This window comes from Corylus avellana, chromosome 9 (genome assembly GCF_965113065.1).
Source record: "Corylus avellana chromosome 9, dhCorAvel1.hap1.2, whole genome shotgun sequence".
Classification (NCBI taxonomy): domain Eukaryota; kingdom Viridiplantae; phylum Streptophyta; class Magnoliopsida; order Fagales; family Betulaceae; genus Corylus; species Corylus avellana.
The window spans coordinates 11005436-11024684 of record NC_142498.1 but is presented as its reverse complement, the minus strand read 5'-3'; the positions used below and the strand labels follow the sequence as shown (position 1 = coordinate 11024684).

The following is a 19249-nucleotide window of genomic DNA, read 5'->3' as shown; positions in this document are numbered from 1 at the left end:
GGGGTGTCTTTACACTTAATGCCCTAAAACCATCTAATTTTAGAGTCATTGGCTTAACACTCGTTACATGGGTCAATTAGAAAGCTTAAGGGAACTAAGCATTGCATAACCTAATCGAAAAGTAAGAAAAGAAATTTATGTCTTCGTTATTTATTCCGATGGGAGTCCTAGTGAACTTTTAGGTGTTGAGTCATTGGACATTAGAAATAATTGGAAGCTTCATAATTATGTGCTAGTTTACCTTACACTGTTTTGAACTTGTGATGCCTTATCCTGTCTTTTGTAAGTAGTTAGAATTTAAAATTTCAATTCATTGTGAACATGGAGTTTATCTTTTTAAGCATGCTAATGAATGAAAAACATGGTTTTGAGTGATACCTTAATCTTTTGGATAACATGAACTTTGCATAATTTTTGTGGGTAACATTTTTAATAAACCCTCACGAGACTTCACTCGTCCTACTAGGGATGCCTAGGGGTTAAAAATGCTTATTGCATATGCTAAATGCAATCGTGTTTCCTACGACAATGGAGGTAGAGTAGTTTTTGTTTTATTTTCTTTTTATTTTTAAATTCGTATTGCTAAGGGACTAGCAATATGTAAGTTTTGGGGTTAAGCCCCTCAATTTACATATGTTAATCTCTTAGTCTTGTTATTTTGTGATGTTTTGCTTTGTTTTTGTGCTTTTTGTCATTTTCTAGGTTTTTGAAGAAAAGAAAGCATTTCAGGAAAAGTTCCAAGCTTAAAGGGCATTTTGATAAAAAGCTGCAAAGAGCAAGGGATCGAGTGCATCAGTGCTCGAGCACAGCAGAGAGTGGGATCGATCGCAAGCATGAGCTCGAGCGCACCACCTTGGGATTGAGTGCACTCGTGTGACCTAGATGCGGAAAGATCCTATTCCACCTTAAATTAGGTTTTCCAAATCGTAATTGTACTAGAAGATAAACCTACAGTTTTCCTTGGTTTTCTAGAGCTTCTAGGGTTTTCCTAAGCCCTATAAATAGACCTGTAAGCCTTCAGAAAAAATATACAATCTTGGAGAGAGGAATTGGAGGCTACTTCAAGAAGCATTTTCGGTTTATTCTTTCCCTTTTATTTTTAGTTTTAGTTTAATTATGTGTAGCTCAACCTTTTGTTAGGGGCTAGATTGAAGCCTTAATCATGTCTTTTTAGGATTTCAATATTGGCACCTTTGTTACAATTATATTTTGGTATATTTAATTGGTTATTTTCTGGTTAGTTGAATTCTCATATGAATGTGCTTGATCATCATATGCGTATGTTTGGATGTGTTATTTAAGTTAATTTGGATTACTTAGTCCTAGGCTTAATAAAGTGACAAAAGAATCTTATCACGGGTTCTTGGAGTAATCAACATCGAGAACCGAGAGTAGATACCATTCCCTAGGCTTTATGTGTTTATCGATTTCCATAGATTGATGCTTTTTTAAAGAATAACTTAGTAGATACCATGCTAAATCCTTTAAGAAATGAAAGAATTAGAGTAGATACCATGCCTAATTTGTTGCTTAGGGAGATCTATAGATTAAGGAGTTGATACCATGCCCTTAGGTTGGCAAGCATTAAATCTACCGGTTTGATTAGAACATTGGGATATTGTTATCTTAATTAGTCTGATTAGTGGTGGATGTCAAAACCCTAACCCTTTCATTATTCTTATTTTCTTTTTAATATTTCAATTCGTGACAATTCAAAGATAGAGATTCTGAGAATAATGGCCATAAAATCTATCTCAAGGAGAAATTTCTTATTGCTTTGTTCACCGACAAAGGATCTTGGATTCCTTATTTGAAAAGGCTTTCCTATAATGTTTCATGTGATCACCCAATGTATTGAGGTTGTTTCGATCGATGATAGGTCTGACTCTTTGATATATCAAAGCAACCTACATGAAACATCTCAGTCAACAATTTCCTCTGGATTTAGAATCAAAGTCGTAAGTAGTCTTTAAGGAGTTATTGTCTTTCCTTATAGACAGTATCTTTGTGGAAAGGCAACTCCTTGGTCCATTCAGTGACTTAGGGTCTCAGCACCCTACACATTAATTTGAAGTCACCGCTGCACTTGATCAAGGTAGATCGCCAAGATTCGACGTGTAACAGTCTTTCTCAAAGTGGAATGCCTAGTTCCATTTACCGACTGTGAACTTTATACATTTAAGGATACAAGGATTATGGACTAAGACCATGTGTGATAACTACGTTACTCACACCCATAGCTATATTCAATGTTATCCTAGGACCTTTCACATGCAGAACAATTATGATGAGCTTTGATAATAAGCATGTAAAATATATTTTATATGCCATATGATCAAAACATTTAATTAGTGAATATAACATATATTCATTACAAATATTTGAATGTCAACATAGATATAAAATTATTGGGATTCAGGGCACAATTCCCAACAGTAATCCGAGTGACAATTGCCCATAAGTTTTAATGGTGAAAACTCATGTCACAATTAGATCATAACTATCATACATGATCTACCCGAAGTATTACCCATTCTCAACAATGTTGATTCTGTCCCGAGGGACCTGTAATACAACATCAGTTCCTCGGATATTGCACGGTACTGTCCAATACTAGTAGCCGAACCGAGTCTAATCTCAGGTGGTCCCCCACGCTACTAATGATGTACATCCTGTAGTGATCTTTCAATCAAACATGACTATGCCAGTCAAGAACAACCATTGGGTCCAAGGCTCATATAACAAACACACATTTGACCATTGAATTAAGTTTATATAGTAAGCTCATGGCCATTATACCACAAGTATCGTTGTATCATGTCATACGATGCATCTTATTAATCAATTATTAACCCATTTACCAGTTGCATTATAACGCCCCAAAAACTAGGAGATCGCCTTTCTAACATACTAAGAATAAATGTAACGGAAGGCGAAAATGACAAATCTAAGATACCTAATAATCATAAAGAATGCATGTACTTATATCGATCATAGACTTGGAGCTACTTATATTGCTATTTTGCGATTATCCATTATCATTCTTCAAATCCATTCAACAATTCAATGATTTGCGATTCCTTTTACAATATTTCTTCCTACTTCAAGCCTTCAACAATTTAATTCAATTGCTTAGCTTTTTTTTTTTTTTTTTTTTTTTGGGCCCGACAAGTATGTAATCAAATTTTTACATTAATTAGATTTTGTATTTACTTTCTTTTTTCAATAAATTATATATATAACATTTGTTATCTATTATAATTGTATGAAATATATAATTGTAGATACTGAGATTAAGGAGAACTCAATGATTCTATCGAGTTCTAATCAAATTTTAAACGAACTCATGTTGAGGTAAATTTAGCAAACCTGGCAATAGATCCTTGTTTAAGAAAAAAAAAATGATGATTACCATAATGATAGAGATCAAATCTAAAGAGCATATCTCAAAAGACGACATTGTCAAGCAATTAACTATGATTCTCCACAAAAAACATAAAAAATAAAAAATAAAAAATAAAAAAAAGGGAAAAAATGCCACCGTTTTAATCTAGCATGGTTCAAAGCATTTCTTGATTGGTTGGAATACAACATTTCAAAAGATGCCGCGTATTGCTTATATTGTTATCTCTATAGACCAGACACTGCAAATCAAGCAAAAGGAGACTCGTTTGTTATTAAGGGTTTAAAAATTAGAAAAAGAAAGAGAAGTTAAAGAGTCATGTGGGGCTCATAATAGTGCACATAATCAAGTTCAATAAAGATTTGAAGCTTTGTTAAACTAGAAACAAAGCATCACAACATTTTTTGACATGTAATCAAATCAACAAAAAAATAAATATAGAACTCATTTGAACGCATCAGTTGATTGTATTCGTTTTTTACAGCAACAAGGATTAGCATTTCGTGGCCATGAGGAATCTAAAGACTCAAGTAATCAAAGAAATTTTCTTGAATTGTTGCGGCTTCTTGCGAAACATATGAAAAAATTGACAAGGCATGCTCCTAAAAAGCATTGAATGACCACGCTAAATATTCAAAAAGAAATAAGAAATGCTGCAGCAAGTGAAACACTAGATACTATTCTTAAAGATCTTGGAGACTTGTTATTTATTCTCCTAGTTGATGAATTTTGTGATACATTTGTTAAAGAACAATAGGCAATGTTTTGCATTTTCTAGATAAGCGAGGCCATGTGATTGAACGATTTTTAAGCATTACGCATGTTAGTAATACCACAACTGCAGTTTGAAGATGTCAATTGGGTAAGTGCTTAGCAAACATCATTTAAGTATTAGCAGATTGCGAGAATAAGGATAAGATAGAGCTAGAAATATGCAATGTGAGTTGAATGGACTTAAAACACTCATTGCTTTGCATATAAGCTTCAACTAACTTTAGTTGTTACTAAAAAAATACATCCAAGTTGCCACCTTTTTTTTTTTTTTTTTTGAAGCTTGGGTAATAGTATTTTTAATGTTGTTAGAGCATAAGGTAAATGTCGTGATTCACTTCGTGAAAAACGTACTGCTGAAGTTGTGGAAGTATTATAATGAAATTTCTACTCGTACTAATTTAAATTAATAAATTAATCTAAAGAGACTTAGAGATACACGTTGGAGTTCTCATTATGATGTAGTTGTTAGTCTTATTCTCATGTTTTCTTCTATCATTGATTGAAGATATTATGGAAGATGGTTTATATTTACAACAAAAAGCATAAGCAAATATACTAATTCAATCGCTCCGGACTTTTAAATTCGCTTTTAATTTATATTTGATGAAAAATATGTTGGAAATTATAAATGAGTTATTTTAAGCATTACAACAAAAAGATCAAGATATTTTGAATGCAATGAAGTTGATTGAAGTTTCAAAGAAGCGTTTACGAACTATGAGAGAAGATGGATGTAACTCTTTATTTGAAGAAGTTTCTGTGTTTTGTACCAAAAACAATATTGTTGTCCTAAATATGGATAACCTGTAACAACTTTGATCACGATGAAAAGCTCAAAGCATGAAAATTATACATCATTACCATGTAGAGCTTTATTATACTGTTCTAAAATCAATTTTATTCGAATGATTTTTCAGTAGTTCAACTTATCACCTTGGACAACCAACTTGAAACATATATCATTGACATGCATTCTAGTGATGAATTCGCAACACTCAAAGAGATTAAACAGCTAGCTGAAAAGATGGTAGACATGAAAAAAGATAGCGTGCAACCATTGGTTTATTCATTAGTAATATTGTCATTGATTTTCCCAATTACGACAGCAACTATTGAAAGAACATTTTCAGCAATAAATATTATTAAAAATCATTTAATTAACAGAATGACAGATCAGTAGAATAATGATTGTCTCATCACGTACATTGAGAATGATATATTCAAAACTATTAGGAATGAAGATATCATGCAGCGATTTCAAGATATGAAGACTCATCGAGGATAATTAAATAAATTAACACAAGACGTGACACAATAAGTTTGTAAGTTACATTTATATGTTTTAATAATAATTAAATTTTGCTGAATTATTTACTTATATTTTTTAATCATTTTAATTAATTTTTCTTCAACTTTATATAATTAAAAAAATATATATTCGTAACCCTCCTAACTCAAAAACTTAGCTCTGCCACTGCTCTAATTGAAATGATCGTTAACCCACACCTGGGGTGAGGTATAGGAGTAAGATTTTTCATGTGTAGCTCTGACAAAATCTCCGTCCAAATGAGATGGAGTTACCAACACATTCTCTAAAATTCTCTTACGACTTTGATAACGTAAGCTGCGTCCGCTAGTGAAAGGGAATTCTAGCCGTCAAGATTTCGACATGTATTAGCATATATAGTTCCTAACGCTGTTAATTAACACCTTTTGTCTCGTCCTATAAATACATCACACCCCTGTCTTCTTACTTGTCCTCGACACAACAAAACCATTCAAACATCTTTGCACCTACACTTTCATGGCTTCCATGGAGTTTTTGGCTACACGAAACTCCACTTTGCCAGCCGTGGTGGCGCTTCCGGAAAAGTCCGGTCATCGTGGCGTTTACCTTGGGAGTAGCAACGTTACTCTGAAACGCAATGTTCGGCGCTTGACGGTTACGAATGTTGCAACTCCGTTGCCGACAATTGCTCCGTCATGGGAAACTGAAAGTGTGGTGAAACGGAATCATGTTGCGTGGACAAGTGTGAGGCAGGAGAGATGGGAAGGAGAGTTGATTGTACAAGGAGAAATTCCACTCTGGCTGGTATGTCTATAATTATTTCTTCAACCATGACATATATCTCCGCATACAACTGGCGTTTTCTTTCTTTTTTTTTTTGTTAATTTCTTTTTTTATTTTTGTATATATACTTGTTTTCATCAATCTACATAATATATATGAAATATGCGCGACACATGTCAACAGGATAAGTACGGTGCTTTAAAAATAAATAAAAAGTTTAATATATTCAACTTCTTCGTATCAAAAATCTTTTTATGCTGATTTATGTGAAGAATTGCAATTTGAGAGAAAAATAAATTCTCTCAGTTTGGTTAATGATCAGCGTCAGATTCCTAGCTTCCAAACAAAGGAGACAAGAAACATGATAGGTTTGTCTTTAAACGGAGACCTACTAATTTGATGACAGCACCTTCCCCATATAACGTCAGAAATGGGAGATATATACTACGTATATTCTATATCTGATTATATTTGATTCATTTATTATTAGTCGTCATGCTCATTGATTCTCCCCTCTCTTCTTCATATCATAATGGAGTTCTCATGCGGATGACGTGTATAATAATTATATATATATATATATGATAAAAACTTCTCATAATAATTTAGCCTTTAGCGTCCTTTAATCTTCAGTTATATATTGGATCAATTGACATGCAGAGGGGAACGTACCTAAGAAATGGTCCGGGCATGTGGGGCATTGGGAACTACGAGTTCCGCCACCTCTTTGATGGCTACGCCACCCTAGTGAAGCTCTGCTTTGAGAACGGCCGATTAGTGGCCGGCCACCGCCAAGTCGAATCGGAAGCCTACATGGCAGCAAAGAAGAACAAAAAATTATGTTACCGTGAATTCTCTGAGGTTCCTAAGCCGGATAATTTCCTAGCATATGTTGGGGAGCTTGCAAGCTTGTTCTCCGGTGCATCGCTAACCGATAATGCTAACACTGGGGTGGTTAGGTTGGGTGATGGCCGTGTGGTTTGCTTAACGGAGACACAAAAGGGCTCAATAGTGATCGACCCGGACACATTGGACACAAAAGGGAAATTTGAGTATAGTGACACATTAGGTGGTCTAATACACTCGGCGCACCCAATTGTGACGGATAAGGAATTCTTGACTTTGTTGCCGGATTTGGTGAATCCGGGGTACTTGGTGGTGAGGATGGAGCCGGGGACAAATGAGCGGAAGGTTATTGGGCGGGTGAATTGCCGGAACGGCCCGGCACCTGGGTGGGTCCACTCTTTCCCGGTGACCGAGCACTATGTTGTTGTGCCTGAGATGCCACTAAGGTATTGTGCCCAAAATTTGCTCAAGGCTGAGCCCACACCCCTTTACAAATTTGAATGGCACCCTGATTCCAAAGCCTTCGTGCATATCATGTGTAAGGCTAGTGGCAAAATTGTAAGTTCAACGCTCGATCTCTTCCACTATATATATATATATGTGTGTGTGTGTGAAATGTGATTCTTGATACATGGCCATGTGGTTTTGAAGGTGGCCAGCGTGGAAGTGCCTTTATTCGTTACATTCCACTTCATCAATGCTTACGAAGCGGAAGACGAAGAAGGGAGAGTGACAGCAATTGTTGCCGATTGTTGTGAACACAACGCCAACACAACGATTCTGGAGAAGCTCAGATTGCAAAATCTCAGAGCATTCAACGGTGAAGATGTATTACCAGATGCTAGGTATATGATCATACGTGCATATATATATATATATATATATATATATATATATAATACAGCAATTTTTGTTTTCTTCAACGATTAATCTGAGAATATATATACATGCACTTTCTTTTATATATATATATATGAACTCTCTTTATTTGCTTGTTCTATCAGCCAAAAGTCCCTACATATCGTCACATAGCATCAGTTTAAGAAATAATAATGATATAATTCAAAGAAAAAAAAAAAAAGCAGAAAAATAAAATGAAAAGGCTAAAGCAAAAAATTAAAATGGAGCCTTTTTTCTAATTTCAAATATTAATGAAATAATTTTTTTATATTAAATATTAAAAAAATTACTTTAAAAATCATTCTTCTGACTTTTTGAGATGAAAATTATTAGTCAAATTTTTACGTTCAATTGTTGTTAACATATTATTCATAATGAATAATATGACTAATTTATTTTATCGTTCTTGCAAAATAAACGATTATAAGTATGATTAACTAATTGCATACTAAAATCAAATATATGTGATCAGAACTCATAAGACGACCAAATAAAATCATCTGACAGTAAGTATAACATATAAAATATAAAAGAAATAAAAGAATGATTGATCCAAGAAATTGGCCTAGAATTGAAGGGGAGCCCTAAACAAGTAGCACACGAAAATCTTGCCTTCGTGGCATGCTGGATTTTAGAAAACATGTCTGTCGGCCATTTATACGATGCCTATAATTATAATTACATGATGATATGTGTCATGACACAACAATCATGACTGACTATGCAAATGCAATATTCGAAGGACAATGATAATATAATACAATATTATATAATCAAGTGATACTGTCAAAATTGGTCTTAAGTTCAGCATCTATCATAATATATATGTCGGACATTGACTTAAATATATATATTTTTTCTTCGACTCTTTCAAACCATATATCATTAATCGGACTAGATGTGACCCCACACTCGATCGATCTTTGCTTTTGAATAAAGATTAATGTTTTTTAATAACTTGCTATACAATTAAAATAATTTTGTATTGAAAATCGGTCTTTATTTCTATTTTTTTCTTTTTGAATTCTATTTCTTAATTGTTTTTTAAAGTGATGATTTTAAAAACTGATTTTTAAGCAAAGTGTATAACAATTATAAAGTTGTCTACTAAATAACATTATTAATTAAATAAATCATACAAGTTCATGTGACGGTACTCTATGGAGAGTCCCTTCTATCAGGATGTGATGTAAAATCCTATTTTATAACCATCAATAGAAATTTGACACATCATTTAAAAACACCAAATACAATAGAGATGAAAACACTATATATCTTTAATTCAAATCAATTTCATGTATTTTTCTATTCATCTTCACTCAACACTCAACACCCGCCATCTAACCCCCACCCACCTCCGAGCCCTCGACACCAGAGCCTTCACAGCCAACCAAGACGGCGGCTCCGATGGTTTTGTCCATGAATATTTTGTTTACGGAGGTATTTTGATAAGAAAAGAAAAATTATTTTGGGTAAATAATTATATTATTTTTTTATGTTTCAAGTTTAAGTGTCTGCTTCTTGATCGAGGTAGTGTTTTGAAGTTATTCTTATATATATGACAGGGTTGGACGGTTTATTATACCCTTGGATGGGAGTCCCTATGGGAAGTTAGAGGCAGCACTTGACCCGGATGAGCATGGAAGGGGCCTGGACATGTGTAGCATAAACCCTAACTATCTGGGCCAAAAGTACAGATATGCTTATGCTTGCGGAGCCCATCGTCCATGCAATTTCCCCAATACACTCACTAAGGTAATGTTTCGGAGTTTTTTATTTTTTTTTTCTATTTTATGAATTGGTCGGAGTTAAATATATGGTAATGGATTTTTCAATAAGCTATGATTTATTTATATGCTTAGATATGTGTTAAATAGGATATGAATTTTGTTGCAGCTTGATTTAGTAGAGAAGAAGGCGAAGAACTGGTACGAGGAGGGTGGTGTGCCATCGGAACCCTTTTTTGTTCCACGCCCAGGGGCAACACGGGAAGACGATGGTAAGCCTGTCTCATCACTTTTAGGTCCTGTTGTTTATAATCAATAATATGTCCCATGCACCTCCTCATCAACGTTTGATCCTTGATTCCTTCACCATTGTTTTTTAAAAAAAATTTAAACCCCTCAACGTTGATCGTTATTGTAATTATCTTCTAAAATTTAATAACTTTCAATTTAGTGTATTTTAAAAAGTTTGCAATGTCATCTATCTCCTGAGAGTCTGAGATTAAATTAGTCCACAAAATGGTGAAATTACCCCAGTAATATAAAATTACAAAATTACCTTAATTAAATATTTTTTTTAAAAAAAAGACAAATTAGTATTTTGAGAATTTCTAAGACCTCCATTAGGATTTAATAGAAAATCCAAATAGAGGGGGACACTGTAAAATTTTTAAAGTTGGATACACTAAATTAAAAATTTATTACCATCAAGAAGAGATTGCGAAAGCGATAAAAGTTCAAAGAAATTACGTGAAGTTTTTTTTTTTTTTGTTTTATCGGGGTACTCGGGGCTTTGTCCCAACTAAATTTTGGAAACACCATGCAAAAGCACAAGGCTTCACATGGGTCGGGTAAAATTTGAGCTTTCGCCCGAGGTGGTGGCCGGCCCCCAAACAATTATTTCCACCCAATAAAGCCCAACCCCATTTGATGTTTTTATGAGACAGTTGGGCCAATTAATCGCAGGTGTTGTGATCTCGATGATTAGTCAGAAAGCTGGAAGTGGATATGCATTGTTGTTAGATGGATCAACCTTCAAAGAGATTGCCAGAGCAGAGTTCCCATATGGCCTTCCCTACGGGTTGCATGGATGCTGGGTGCCAAAGGAGTGAAAAATGTTTTAAGAGCTCATGGTAGTAACATGAATCTATGTGTGGTAGATTCTGGCTCATGGATACTTAGTGTACGTAAGGAGATGGCAATATTATAGCTTAGCTAGTGTCTTTATTGTATGCTTATGGTGGTTACAAGTTAGGTTGGTGTGCTAATTATAGTATTATGATGGATGAGTGAAATCTAGAAGATCAGGCCTTGTATTAATTAAAGTAATTTAGTCATGTAAATTTTATTTTGTGTGTAAAATTAAATCTTGTTTAGCATTTTAAACTTGTGTAAGTACTAATATATATTCTTATCTACCAGCCAAACTTTTGGCAAAGGCAACCTAATGGTTTCAAAAAAAACATATTGATTGCTATATTTTGGATACCTTGTTTGGTTGCACTCAAGGGAAAGAGACTCATATATTTAAGGCATTGTGGATTCCTTCACTAGCTAGGGATCAGGAGATTGCCCACTAGTTTTTTTGTCAATTTGGACTGTTTATTTTTATCTAACCGTCTAAAACTCGCCACGTGTTCCACCCAATATAAAATAAAAAAATATTATTTAATTTTTTTTAAAAAATAAATATAAAATAAAATAATTGCCACCCCAGCTCAACAAGTCACTCCCTAGGGCCTCAGGGGGTGGTTCGGCCACCCCGAACCACCTCCCCAATAAAACAATTTTATGGGTTTGACCCTAAGGGGTGGCCGAACGACCCCCTACGGCCATGGGGGTGGCCGAAGCCACCCCCAACTGGCCCTTGGGGGTGGCCAGCCACCCCATATTTTTTAATTATTTTATTTTACATTTATTTTTTCAAATTAAATATTATTTTATTATTTTATATTGAGTGGGACACGTGGCGCATTTTAGACTATTGGATGAATTAGACAGTCCAAATTGACAAAAAAACCTGGTGTGCAATTCCTGGGGATCCTAATCCACTAGCTAGCTTCTTTTGTTAGGAATGTGAATTCTCTTTTAGAGAGGTTGCCTTGGGATTGTTTACTTTCTTTTAAATAACAAGAATGTCCATATCCTGTGCATTTATTAATTAGGAAAACCTTCAGAAAATCTCTTAGAACTTTCACGTGTTTTGAAACTAATTCTTAAAGTTTAAAAACTCTCAATTTACGATATTAAACTTTCAATTTTTTTCAATGTCATCTCTTCATTACGATTTCCCGTTAAATCTTGTAAAAATTTTCAAAATAGCCATATTTTTTATTATAAAACATAAAATACAAAAAAAAAAAAAAAAATCGCAAAGATTCAGGCGTGGTCAGGGATTTAATGAAATTTGCAAAAATATCTACACCTCAATCTTTGCAACTTTTTCTTTATTTTTTTTTATAATAAAAAACATGAGTATTTTGAGAATTTTTATAATATTTAATGAAAAATCCTTACAAAGTGGAACATTGCAAAAACTTGAAAATTCGATACTCTAAATTGAGAGTTTTTAAACTTTAGAAGGATAATTTTAAAACGCGTGAAAGTTTAGAGGAGTTTTGTGAAGTTTTTTCTATTAATTTATAAGGTGTTTTTAAGCCCTTAAGAAAATTCTCACCCTCTCCCTTGAGCCGATGAAGCTCTCTCTCAAATTTGAGCTCTCTCCCTTTCCCTTGAGCCGAGGAATCTCTCACAAATCTGATAATCGGTTTGGTTAGAGTTTGTAGATTGATTTTTATATCTAGTTATTTGGCTAAATTATAAATTCAAATTTTATTTATAGAAGTTGGGTTGTGATGTTCATGATTTCTCAGGATCGGAAAGCCGGAAAGGTTATAGATGTTAAGGATGTTGACAATTTTGATCCTAAATTTGAATGGACTCTTCAACTCTTGGCTTGGGCTATTGCTGTTAAATGAAGCCCAAATTTGACTACACCCATTCAACTCAAACAACCCGCGTCCCCAATAGGTAGTTCAATCAGCTGGAACCATGTATAATAAAGCGAAGGTCACTAGTTCGAATCCTTTTTCCCCTTTTGTGCGGACATGTCAAAAAAAAAAAAAAAACTGCCCATATAAAATGCCAAAATTCAATTTGACTCGACACAAATGTGAAATGTCTCTTGAGAGGTGCGACAAGATCACGAGCTGGAAGACCAGAAAATCTTACAAAAATGACTGATTCTCATAGGAACAATCTGGTTGCTTGTGGACAGTAAATAAAACATATACAGTCAATCCCAGATATCTCCTACTATCATTCAAACATATAAACTTACAAATGTATAAGGTTTGTAATGAAGTGTACATAAGAATAATCATGTAATTAAATGAGTTATTCTAGAAAAAGAGGCAGTAAACAAGTACAAAATGATTTCATAGAGTAATAATATATTATAAATAAGTACGTCATTGGAATTAATTCATTTAAATTAAAAATACAAATTAGAATTCAGTTATAGTTATTTATTAGGGTAAAGTCCACTTAACCCCTTCAAACTACCACCCAAAGACAATCTACCCCCAAACTATCAATTGCGACAATTTACCCCTCAAACTACCAAAACAATGACAATGTAACCCCAATTTTAAGAAAATGACAAAATTACCCTTACTAAAATAAAAACAAAAATACTAAATTTTTATTTTTCTTTTTCAAAATTTTAATGGTATTTGTCTTATTGAAAAATTACGTAGGGGTAATTTCTTCATTTTGCTAGCATTGGGGGATACACTGTCATTGTTTTGGCAGTTTGGGGGGTAAATTGTCATAATTGATAGTTTGGGGGGGTAGATTGTCATTAGGGTGATAGTTTGAGAGGGTTAAGTGAATTTTACCCTATTTATTATGACTTAATGATTTATAGTGTTGTATGACATATTGTGGCCATGTGGGAGACAGGGTCATGGGTCTATTGGAGCTAATTGTATTTTTTTCCATTAAGTCTCTCTTTGTGCTAATGTAAATTAACTATTGGTTTTCGGCCTCAGTTATGGATTTATTTATTTGAAAATAAAACATGGGTAAAAAGATTTATTATTTAAGTGGCTAAATTATTTGGAGATGATTGGGCTTATGAATTAAAATGATCATTGGGCTTAGGTGTTTAATTCCCATAGCCTATAGGCTTAGGCAAGAGCTTTGGGCTCAAAAGATATAATCCTACAAGCTTAAGCAGAGTTAAAAGAGCATTGGGCTTAAGTGATAAAACCAAAGCCCAAGCATGTGAACAAAAGAAAATGAATTTTCTCCCCATGGCTGTGGGGCAAGGGAGGAGTTTTTCCTCCCTTGCCCGGCCACCTTGTGAGACCCAGGAGGACTGGTAATCCTAGTCCCACTTGTATTCCTATGTTTTCCTTTCCTACTTCTTCAAGTAATTCAGAATATATAAATAAGGATTCCATAGAAAAGCAAAAATACACAATAGAGTGTTAAGAGAGAAATATTTTCTTTAGCTTTTGCTTCCAGTTATTCTCTAGTTCTTGACAATAATTTTGTGAGATCATACTCAGTCATGTTTAGTCATCAAGGAAAATATCTAATGAATGAATTTATTCCTCAAAAACTTCAAGTTCTTCAAGAACACGAAGAACGTGAAGAACAAAATATCATGTTCGAATCACTATTCAACATGAAGGAAGATTTTTATCCAGAATTATACAGTTTTACACCTCCATACTTAGGAGAAGCTGAATTATCATGTAAGTAACACAAACCTGTGTTTTAATTTTAATCTAACCATATTTCTTTTGAAGTTAAAAGTTTCAGGAATTAACTTTTTTCTGGTGTGCGCTCCCTCAAAGCTATAGGATCCCGACACAACCTTCACTCAATCCATTTAAATAAGTGGGTAACAGGACATAAACAACTTAATAAATTGCTCATGTTGGGTTTACCCAACCCAACCCAGCTTACATAACACATTTAATAAATAAGTCGTATTGGGTTGATGGAAAAACGACCAATTTGACCCGTTTCGACTTGTAAATGATTTTAAATGAAAAAAATTAATTCATTTGAATTTTATATGAATTTAAAAATGTATTAAATGAATTTTAGCCTTTTAGGATTTTTCTTTTTAATTGGCAATATATATATATATATATATATATATATATATATATATATATATATGTATAGTTCTACGGTCACACTTGGGATAAATGAGTTAACCTGAGGGATTTGACTCGATCTCAATTATAAAAATCCCAACCCACTATTTTTTGTTGTGTATGAAGTCAATATATATATATATATATATATATATATATATATATATAAAATTGCTAACCCTTAAGTACTTTTACTTGCGGAATACTTCTACAAAGTGGAGCAGCTCCTTTTAACATGGTTCTCATAAATAAGAACTCCTTCAACCGCTTTCTCTATTGAATCCTTGAATACAAGATGGAAGAACAAATTACCATCCTGACCAAATTTTTAAAACCTGAAAATACATTTGATAATTACCAAGATTCAGAAAAATAACGTGATTTAGACATGATAAACATCATGTGAAATAATATATCTTGTACATCATACAGAAGAGCTAATAAAATTCAAGGCTGGAAATGCAAATTATCTTGCAATTACTTAATCTCATACAGACAAATTAGGAAGCCATCAAAGATGGAAAATACAAGATTGTTAAATGACAGATGTTAGTTTCTTACATCCAATGAAATTATAAAAGATAGGCAATTTCTTTGGTCAAATAACGTTACTGTTTCACCATGAAAGAACTTTTGCTATTGCACTTGGATTGTCTGTCACCTGCACCTGCACTTTACAGTAGAACTTAGCCAAAGTTGCATCACTTACTACATATAATTAAGATGCAGGCATTGTTGAATACCTATTTATTTATTTATTTTTCTTTTTAAATCTTTATTTTTAATGTATGTTTTCTTTTAGAATTAATCAACCTTCTTAACAACGATTTCATTCCATCTGCTTGTAATATATATACTTCTCCTACATAGAATTTTTTTTTTTTTTGCTGGTGCTGGTGCTTTCCTACTAATTAGTTTTCCATAATATCAGTTCCAGTGTCCTCCATTAAACACCGAGTGTTGAAGAGTGAATCTGCTATCCTCTTATTGCTTTTTCCGACAAAAAGACAGGATAAAAGATAAATTACCCTGGCAATTCTAACGAAGATAGAAATTAATTGGCGTTTGTCGGATAGAGTTCATTCATTCATTGGTCTGAATACGAACACGCAGACTAAAATAATTTAGAGCCACATATTTGGAAAAGTGCGACAACTCAAAAATGTCCAGTCGCATTTAATACACAGCGATTACTCTTTCGTTATTTAGCCTGGATTCTGAATAACGCCTTATGAAGTTCCTCTGTGTGTGTGAAATTTTAGCTGAGGGGAAAAAACGTATGAAAGTTGTATGGAAGATCAAACGACAAAATCGCAGCGCATTGAATGAGTTGTCTGCAATATTTTCTCTCGTTCTTTTGTCGTACTGGTCAACATAATAGGCAGACAGGTAGAATATGATCCCATGTGAGTGCTAGTAACGACGCTAGCCAGAGGTCATTGTTCCAGGGTGACTGCAGCCATGACTAATAAGTACATGTTGTAAAATTATTGATGGTACAAAAGGTTTTCTTAACGAGGAATGATAAGGACCCAACTTTTTTGCCCAACAAAAGTTCAACTTTTGCCTTATTTATTTTTAAAAAATATAATAAAATAAAAAATGGAAAAAATGTTTGAAGCAACCCTATCTATTTTTTGTCTTTCTTTTATTTGGTATTTTTTTAAAAATGAAAATTGGTATTTTTTTCATAATAATGTCATTTTTTTTTCAAGAAAATGTCATTATTATGAAGAAAAATACTATTTTTCATTTTTAAAAAAATATTAAATAAAAGAAAGGCAAAAAATAGATAGGGTTGCTTCAGACATTTTTTCCATTTTTCATTTTGTTTTTTTTAGAAAAAAAATAAAGGGTAAAAGTTGAACTTTTGTTGGGCAAAAAAGTTGGGCCTTTAGCATTTCTCTTTCTTAATACCAAATAATATTAATTTAAAAATTGAAAATAACATAAATAGAATGTAAGGGATTAAAATTAGAGTAATGACAGATCTGTATAATAATATAAAATTATTTTCCTAGGGGTGCACCTCATTTAATTAAGACAAAGAGCTGATGTGTATAAACCATCTAAGTTAAAATAGGTACTTGCATTGTTCTGTCTTAGTAATAGGTAGGTACATATACAGGCCATAACAAAAGTGCCATTGGCGGCACATGGCGATTACCAAAAAAGTTTCAAAATAACTTATACATAGCGTAAGTTAGGCGAAACAGAATTAGCCAGAATTAGCCTAATACAAAATGGAGGTCCATAATATCCCATATGGGCATGCATATGGATCCTCTTCCTCTTCATCCTATCCTCTATCAAAATCTATGCAATTGTGGGGGTGACACAATTGCACAACAGATATGAGTTCATGGTCTCAGAATATAACGTCTCAGAAATTAATTAAATAGTAATTAACTTCACGGTTTGTCTCACAAGCATATTCCGCAAGGAACAAGTGTAACGCTCTGTGGAAATCAATTAACTAATAATTGACTTCATGGTTTGTCTCTTAACCTTATTCTTCACGAAACAAGATACAATGATCATAACTTCTCCTAAGAAAGACTATAATGAAAGACTTTTAACTACGGGACAGAGATAGCAATAACTAAAATCATAAGTTCATAACCACAATAACCAGAGTAAACATAAGGCATCATAACATAACTAAATCTCCAAATATATCGGTTAAAAACCAATCATCAAAATAATAATACAAGCTAGGATAATTGTTCTAAATACTAAGCCCTACATTTAACTAAATAAAGCACGAAAATTAATTATTTCTAGCAACTCCCCATGAACGGACCCATCCACATCTCGCATGCTCTAGAGCCACACTTGGTCCAAGTCTTCAAAAATTATCTGAAGCAAGTCCTTCATAACCACTAAGTGGTTCCCCTGATCCATCCTAATCTAGGCTAGCTAAACCGTACAATTATACATAATGGAGGGGAAAGAATACAAGGGTTAGTCTAAAGACTTACTGAGTAAAAATGCACATGATGCTTATGCCATTTTAATGATGAACTCAGTTGTTGATAAATTTTTGGAGCATTGTGACATGACAGTTATTCATGGATGCAATATAGATATAATATATGATGTAATCATGGGAATTGATAATAGTTCAACTGTACGATCTACCCAGGATATTACCCCTTTTAGTAGGGTTGGCACTGTCCCGAGAGACTTGTAATACAATGCCGGTGCCACAGCTATTGTACGCTACCGTCCATAACACTAGCAGCCTGACCAAGTTTAATCTCGGGTGGCCCACGCTACTAATGATATACGTCCTGTAGTGACCCACTAAATTAAGGTTGCGCTGGTCACGAAACAATCATTGGATCCAAAGCCCATATAACACATCCACAAACACATTTGACCATAGATTTCACATGTATAGTAAGCCTATGGCCGTTATCTGGTACGTACCAGTGTACCATGTCATATGATGTAATTAATCTTATCTGTCTTTTACATGCATGCTCTTACAAATCTTATCATATTCGTTATCTTGATTAAGCAACATATTTTTATAAAATGTAGAGTTCATGGCATATCAAAATGTGTTTCATGAGAGTTGTAAAAATGCATGTTTGGTACACAAAATAATCATGTAATGTGGGAAAATAATTACTAGTATCATGTGAGTTCATACTCATCTAGGTCATATAGTACCTCCAAAAATCACTCCAGTGTATTGTTGAATTTTAATGTACTCACAAGTGCACGAATCGTTTTGCAATATAGGTTTCGCAAGTGCGAGGTCGATCCCACAGGGAATTGTGTTTTGGAAAACAAATTATATCTAAACTAATTAAACCTTAACCTAGTTTCGAAAAAGATTTGATTTTTGGTTTCGAAAATAAAACATGAACTAAACAAAGTTAAATTAAGGGTTAAATACTAAATACCCACTGAGGTCAAGTAAAAGATTAATTTGGTCTATTATCAAAACCACAGGGACCTCCTGTGAGAAAAATAAAAAACTAGGAGAGAAAAAATAAAGTAATGAAACCCAGGGGGGTATTTAGTATTTAACCCTTAAATTAATCGAAAGATAAAACACTAAGGTTTTGGAATCCACACCCACCAAATCATAGCAACACATTCTCATATTTATCAATATATATCCGAAGTTCTCACATTAAAAATCTTATGTATGTTCTACTACGTTTCAAAAATTAATTAAATCATTCAATAAATCCATTCTTTGCACAAATTACAAAAGATATCCGGTTTAAACCAAATCAATGTATCCTTAGAACGAAACACAATCAATATCCAATATTTCGATAAAAGAAAACCCGAACAATCAATTAAATGAAATTATCTCAAATCATCACGTGTATCTGTA

General features: G+C 33.5%; 1 protein-coding gene across 1 annotated transcript; it reads left to right on the top strand.

Annotated features, from left to right (window-relative positions):
- Positions 1-5907: 5907 nt before the first annotated feature.
- Positions 5908-11112, top strand: CCD8 (carotenoid cleavage dioxygenase 8). Its single transcript, XM_059605197.2, has 6 exons — positions 5908-6269; positions 6909-7652; positions 7746-7939; positions 9560-9749; positions 9891-9993; positions 10685-11112. The coding sequence occupies exons 1-6, from the start codon at positions 5982-5984 to the stop codon at positions 10828-10830; spliced, it is 1665 nt and encodes a 554-aa protein (XP_059461180.2). The 5' UTR covers positions 5908-5981; the 3' UTR covers positions 10831-11112.
- Positions 11113-19249: the final 8137 nt, after the last annotated feature.

Bases quoted from the DNA above. Each gene is read 5' to 3' on its own strand.
- CCD8 (XM_059605197.2), top strand. From the start codon at position 5,982: ATGGCTTCCATGGAGTTTTTGGCTACACGAAACTCCACTTTGCCAGCC. The intron at 6,270-6,908 runs GTATGTCTATAA...ATTGACATGCAG, and splicing joins GAGAAATTCCACTCTGGCTG to AGGGGAACGTACCTAAGAAA. The intron at 9,994-10,684 runs GTAAGCCTGTCT...AATTAATCGCAG, and splicing joins GGCAACACGGGAAGACGATG to GTGTTGTGATCTCGATGATT.